General features: G+C 38.8%; 1 protein-coding gene across 2 annotated transcripts; it reads left to right on the forward strand.

Moving 5' to 3' along the window:
• Positions 1-228: 228 nt before the first annotated feature.
• LOC125262000 (cytosolic phospholipase A2 gamma-like) lies at positions 229-4,119 on the forward strand. Of its 2 annotated transcripts, XM_048180560.1 has the most exons (7): positions 229-352; positions 386-406; positions 1,984-2,025; positions 2,746-2,823; positions 2,888-3,042; positions 3,140-3,305; positions 3,387-4,119. In XM_048180560.1, the coding sequence occupies exons 1-7, from the start codon at positions 253-255 to the stop codon at positions 3,551-3,553; spliced, it is 729 nt and encodes a 242-aa protein (XP_048036517.1). In that variant the 5' UTR covers positions 229-252; the 3' UTR covers positions 3,554-4,119. The 2 variants fall into 2 exon arrangements, with proteins under 2 accessions (XP_048036517.1, XP_048036516.1); XM_048180559.1 differs by having other exon boundaries at positions 244-406.
• The last annotated feature ends 3,072 nt before the right edge of the window (positions 4,120-7,191 follow it).

Raw genomic sequence — 7,191 nt, forward strand, 5'->3', positions numbered from 1 at the left:
GAAACTTAAAAAAAAAAAAAAATGAAATACTGTAAAAACACAAAAGGCCATATTTCATATCATATCTGTGTTTAAAATGTGTCATTTGTAAGTTTCGCTTTGGATAAAAGCATCTGTTTATGATTAAATGTAATTTAAAAAAATGTATTAGTCAATTTTTGCTCTTTGGCAAAATTTTAAAACAATTATGAAAAATCAAACCAAACCAAAAAAAAAAAAAAAAGATACACATACTAGAATAAGAACTCACTAATGTACATGTCCCGTCTTTTTACAGACCTCTCTGGAGGCAAAATTCGTGTGGAAAGCCTGAGAATTTCTGATAAAAAAGCAGAAAAACTGAATATGAAGAGTTACACCATGGATGTAATCAACAATTTTAGAGGTCGGATTGGTTGGCCATTTGGTAGGTTGAACTGTTTCTAATATCCATCCATTCTCCACACCACTTTTCTAGAGTTGTGGGGATGCTGATTTACACCTTAGTGTACCTTAGTGTTACCAAAATTTCCATCTATTATTTTAACAAACTAATAAACGTAATGTGATGCATATTTGTCAGTCACACATCAATAAAACAGATCAGAACCTGTTTCAACCTGGTTATTGTGAATTAAGAAAAAAACACTTTAGCACTATTATAGAAAACTGATTCATTCATGTACGACTGACAAATATGCATTACATTAAGTTTATTAGTTTGTGTTAAAACTGTATAATTCAAATGGATGGAAATTTTAAATGCAATTTTTGATTTTATAGCAAGATTGATACGTATACCACTGTACATTTAATATTTTAGATATTTAAGATTCAAGATTCAGATATTTTTATCCTCTAGTTCTTTTGAAAACCAGTTAGTTCTATTAAAAGACAAAATACTTGTCTGACCCTGTAATGAAACATGTAGTCAAGAAGTCTATACAGCCAACATTGTTCTCGATAAGAACTCAAAATCAAAACTACACTGTCAAAATGAACAAAATAACAAGGGAATATATTACAAATCCAACTGTCAAACCGTGTTTTTGCCTTGCCCCAAATCACTGTCGTAAACCTATAATAATCAGCCTATTTATATTTAAGCTGTTGATATGGATTTTGCATGAAACTGCTTACTTCTGTGTTTATGTCTATCTATAAATAAATGAAAGAAGTTCAGGCTACTATATGCAGTGGAAGGTGTCATAATAGCTTGAATCCACGACAAATGAACATTGAAACTAAATGAGTTTACAAGCAAAAAGTGAAAGAGAGAGAACCAGTAATAAAACATGAATCAACATAATTAGAGTAGCAGTTCTTTCTTAAGTTCAGAAAACAATCTTTATGCTGGTAACAATCTCTAAACCAGTTTTGAGTATTTGCCTATAAATATCCTTACTTGCGCTATATTCCAGATAGATCATATTTTAGATTTTTCTCACCTCCTTCTAGGAAATAACGTCTGGAACGCCACTCAAAGTCAGCCATTTTGCGTGAACTCGGGGTACATCGATCAACCCCGACCTCAGCGACATGTGTCATTTTGAGTCAATTCCAAGATGTTGTGTCCTGACGCCAATGGATATGAATGTAAAAACAAACTTTAACATTAGACATTAAGTTTGTGTAATGTTACCTTCATTTTGCTTTTCGTCAGCAGTTTTCAAAGCGATTTTATGTCATTTTTATTCTATTTTGCCATAATCAACACAAATACGCAATATGCTCTCATTGTGTCATGTGGTCAACATGTGAATGTGACGTATGAGTGACTGGAACTCACTGAGGTCTGAAGTGGGACATTTCATTTCATCCAACCTCATCTGGAACGCAGCATGAGTTATAGTTTCCACGATTATCTTTTAATTTTAAAAATGTATTACAGTATCTATTTGGCAATCTTTTAAAACAATTATGAAAATCAAACCATGAAACAAAAAAGATGCATACTAGAATAAGAAGAACTCACTAACATGTACATGTCCCGTCTTTTTACAGAGCTCTCTGGAGGCCAAAGTCATGTGGAGTTTCCACGGTTAAGTAAGCACCAATCAGAGGCTGCATTTTCATGATGTCATCATGTAGACTTCTTACAAAGTATTTTACAGTATTTTAAAAATACAAAACACTAAAGTATAAAGTGATACAAAACACTAAAGTATAAAGTGATACAAAACACAAAGCCATTTTCATCAACCCTATCAAATACAAAAATATTATTTTGTATTTGAAATACATGTATCAAATACTGCCCATCCCTGTATATGTATAATATATATATAAAATTGATATAAGTGATTACTCGGATTTAAACCTAACTACATTGTATTTATATAAAGCATATAATGCATTTCCCCGGCATCGAAATCAGGCACATATAAATGTCAGGAAACACGACTCCTGGCTGCATGTCAATATCCATGGATTAGGTTTATTTGACATGTCATAAAGAACACTTTCGAGCCCAACCTTTAGTGTAATCGTTTGTTTTACTCGCGTTTTCGCAGTTCCCCCTATTAAATCCAGTCACGCAGCAGGTTCTTCTGCCACTCAGTCCAGCTGAGGGAGCGCGTTCCGGTCAATGCATACCCTCTATAGTAATTAACAAGACACAGCTGAACTCAAACACTAATCAATCTGTAACCAAGGAGACAAACAAGTGGCAGGAAACTTATGCTTCAACCACTAGAAGGCCAAAAGAACTATTTACTCAGCCTGAAAACTGAAGACCTTAATTAATAAGAGTGCATTTGTTTTCAGGTGCTTGGACGAGCATTATTAAATGCATGAATCACTGGACCTGGGGCAGGAATTATAACTTCCTCCACGACATGACAGGTAAGAACAGACCTGCTGACTGGAAATTCTGTGTGAATAATATAATAATGCTGTGATCCCTCAGGTGAAGCAGTGCCCTCCACTCTTCAGGAAACTGAGACGAGAGACTATGAAGATGCCGGACTGTTGCTGAACTCACCCTACTTCTCAGTGCTGAGAAAAGAGAGAGACATCGACCTCATCATTTCACTGGATTTCAGTGAGGGTGATCCTTTCATGGTATTATACACATTTTTCATTCTCTACAGTTTCACTCAAAAGAAAATGTTAGTGATTTAAAAAAAATAAGAGCAATTGTGATGCTTTTCCACTGCAGACAGTGAAGGAAGCTGCCAAGATGTGCAAGGAACTAAACATCCCTTTCCCTGAGGTCAACATTCCCAGTGAGGACTTACAGAAACCGAAGGACTTCTATGTGTTCAAAGGCAAAAACACTCCAACTGTGATCCACATCCCTCTCTTTAATATGGTCAACTGTGGAGGCAAGTTAAAGTCTTACAATGTCCTGAATAAAACTGAAATATCAACTGTGTTCTGATTTAAGTGTGTTCATGTTTCTTCAGATAAAATTGAGGCCAAGAGGAAAAGTTATAAGACCTTTCAAGGTCCTTACAGCGCTGAGATGATCACTGATCTCATGGAGGTCGCTGGAAAAAACATCACAAACAACAGAGGAAAACTGGTGGAGCAGATCCGTGCGGCCGTTGGGCAAAAAGGATCCAGGCGTTAATGTTTAAAATCTGAATATAGACTAAACTGATTTGCATATCAGCAGTGTTGGGGGAAACGCATTATAAGTAACATGAGTTATGTAATCAGATTACTTTTTTTCAAGTAACTAGTAAAGTAATGCATTACTTTTAAATGTGCATTGTAATATCTGAGTTACTTTTTCAAATAAGTAGCACAAGTTACTTTGTTATTTATTATTTATTATTATTATTTATTATTATTATATACGCCTCTCCTGTCGCCATGTTGAGAGGATGTGTGGAACGTAACACATTACTTTCCTTAAAAAGTAACTAAGTAATGCAATAGTGACTTTTTATGGCGGTAATGCGTTCATTTCCAAAGTAACTTTCCCCAACACTGCATATCAGTCATTTTAATTTATTTTTAATTTATTTCAGTCAGTTTAATTTATTTTTCTGTCAGCATTTTTTTTCTTCTGCAAAATGCTTTTTTTCCTGCTAATTCTGTTTAATATGTTTCTGCATGTTTCAATGTTTCATCATTATGCCAGCTGATTATAATAAAACAGAGTTTTGGTCCTGAATGCTGACTGGTCAATTCAGAGTTTCATCATCCCCCCCCCCCCTGGTATTTTGGACATACAGTATTTAAAATGGGTTCTTATTAATTCCAAAAGGGTTAGGATTTTGGTTTCCCTAAACACAGTGTGATAATTAAATTTCCAAGAAATTTCTTCCATGCCCTTAACAGTTAAATACACTAAAAAAGTTAAGTATTTGCATCTATTTGATTTTAGTTTAGTAATCATATTTTCAAAAATGCATCTACTGTATTTGATTCCTTATAATCAGTATAAACCAGCCCATTTGTGAAAACTATCAAATTGAATCAGTTAAAGTTTTTATAAAGTTCTTAATGTTAATGTAAATCTAATGTAAATCTATGTGGTGTTTTTAATATGCTTTAAGACAAACCATGTGCAAATTCATCAGTCAACACCATTGCTGAGAATTTTGTCCTTAAATCTGAAATGAAAAAAACACGATTTGAAATCGCTGGTGTGTGTGACACCTAGCCTGACTTCGTCATACTCATATTCTAGGGCAGAATGTGAGTCTGATACTGCTCCATTGCACTTGAATTATGGGGCGTGTCTTAACCGAACCAGTAAAAAAAAAAAAAAAACTCTGCACTCAATTGGATAGACCTACAACCAGAGCAACGCAGTAAGTGACGTATGTTGAACTTGTACTTAAACTTTTGCCGAATCCTGTTGGAAGGATGGCAAACACATCTTTCCCATCGACAAATGCCTTGATTGTGGTTCTTTGTTCGTCTTTTAAAATTAATGCGCTGTCGATTTCTTTTATTACAGACGTGATAGCGGAATCTAAACATCTTACTTCTCCAGCTGCAGTCATCGTTGGTGAAAACCAATTCAACCCAAGCGCTCTTTGATGACGTGGAACCGCAGATAGCCTGTCCATCATCGATTAAAGCCCGCCCTGGCAATTTGATTGGCTCGGCCTTCTGGGAGCCGAGCATAATTACTCCACAATGGATCGAGTCCAGACCGAACTTCCCGTCCAAAAAATGTTGTGGGCGGGGTTCGGGCTGGCACCCAGGCTATGTGACGCCACAAACTACCTTGTAACCCAGGTGAAAAAAAAGTACATTTCAATAATGTACTTAAAGTGCTCTATTTTCGCGCACTAATTTTGTACTTAATATACTAAAAATTCTTCTTTAGTACTTCATCTTAAGAACATCTAAGTGACACCATGACACTTAAATGTGCTTTTAATATACTATCTCTGTATTTAAAAAACGTCTCGGTTATGCATATAACCTTAGTTCCCTGAATAGGGAACGAGACGCTGCGTAGTCGCTATCGGAGTGCCTCTGTGTGATGTCGTCATAAAGCACGTATGAAATCTGTCCAATCAGGAGACAGTACGTCATAGGCGGGTGACGTTACTGACCAGGAACCATAAAGCCAGCCCGAAAACACTCACATTCAGCTTCTGAAACCTGAAGCAAGTCGCTTACGGGCATGCCGGGAGTATGGCAGGGCGACGCAGCGTCTCGTTCCCTATTCAGGGAACTAAGGTTATATACATAACCGAGACGTTCCCTTTCAAGGGAACTCGCGCTGCGTAGTTGCTATGGGAACGATAATCCAAACGTCGCCATATGAGCAAGTGACCGTTCGTGTGAAGCCGAAGAACTCACAGTAACACCTGTGCCCCTGGAGTGGAGCCGAGGTCAAGTTCATAAATCCTCACAAATGTATGCAGTGAGGACCAGGCTGCCGCATCACAAATGTCACTTAGGGAAACCCCTGAAATCAAAGTCTTGGAGGCAGCCATACTCCGGGTTGAATGAGCCCTGACAGCCAATGGTGAAGGCTGTCCAACTGACTCATAAGCAAGTGAGATGGCCTCGACCACCCACTTGCTCATTCTCTGCTTGGATGCCGGGAGACCTTTCCTAGGTGCTCCGAAACATACAAATAGCTGTTCAGCTTTTCCCCGGGATGTAAACTGCTCTGAGGGAAAGCAGTTTCCCTTGGTACCACAGGAGGATCTGATTCGCCAGTTTGTAGAGCAGGCGTGATCTCAGACCCCCCTGATGATTTATATATGAGACCACCGATGTGTTGTCTGAACGGACTAACACATGATGGTCCCTGAGATCTGGAAGGAAATATTTCAATGCTAGAAATACCGCCATCATCTCCAGGCAATTTATGTGCCACGAAAGATGATGGTCCTGCCACAGACCTCGAGTTGGCTGCTTCCCTATGACTAGAGCACGTAAGCAACGCCACGTGACTCTGATCATACGAAACAGATTCTCCCTCGGTGAGAACCCCTTGGTTTTGAGCCACCACTGAAGTGGTCTCGTGTTCAGCAGGCCAGAAGGTATCACATTGGGCGCTGCTGCCATAAGACCTAACAGTCTCTGAAACTGTTTGACAGTGAGTGACTGGCCTAGCTTTATGTCTGAGACGGTAGTGAGGATTGATGATATACGAGCCGGAAATAAACGGGCGCGCATAGTCACCGAATCCCATACCACGCCTAGATAAGTGGTCCTCTGAGCTGGAGAAAGCACACTTTTCTTTGCGTTTAGTCTCAACCCCAACCTTCTCATGTGAGCGAGAACAACATCTCGATGTTGAACCGCCATCTGCTCTGATTGAGCGAGAATCAACCAATCGTCTATGTAGTTTAGAATGCGGATGCCCTGCATACGCAAGGGCGTCAGAGCCGCGTCTACACATTTGGTGAAAGTACGGGGTGACAATGCTAGGCCGAAGGGAAGAACCTGATATTGGAATGCTTCGCCCCCCGAAAGCAAACCTTAGGAACTTCCTGTGATGCGGGAGGATTGATACATGGAAGTATGCGTCTTTCAGATCTATTGTCACAAACCAGTCCTCAGACCTGATTTGTGACACAATATGCTTTATTTTCAGCATCTTGACCTTGAGCCTTGCTACCGTTCGATTTAACTGACGCAGATCTCGGACGCAATCCCTTTCTTTCTTTGGCACAATGAAATAACGGCTGTAAAACCCGAACTCCCTGCTGGGAGGAGGAACCCTCTCTATAGCCTCCTTTCGCAAGAGCGTCTCTACTTCTTGTGCCATCAACAGAGCCTGCTCGG

This window comes from Megalobrama amblycephala, unplaced genomic scaffold, assembly GCF_018812025.1.
Source record: "Megalobrama amblycephala isolate DHTTF-2021 unplaced genomic scaffold, ASM1881202v1 scaffold548, whole genome shotgun sequence".
Lineage (NCBI taxonomy): Eukaryota > Metazoa > Chordata > Actinopteri > Cypriniformes > Xenocyprididae > Megalobrama > Megalobrama amblycephala.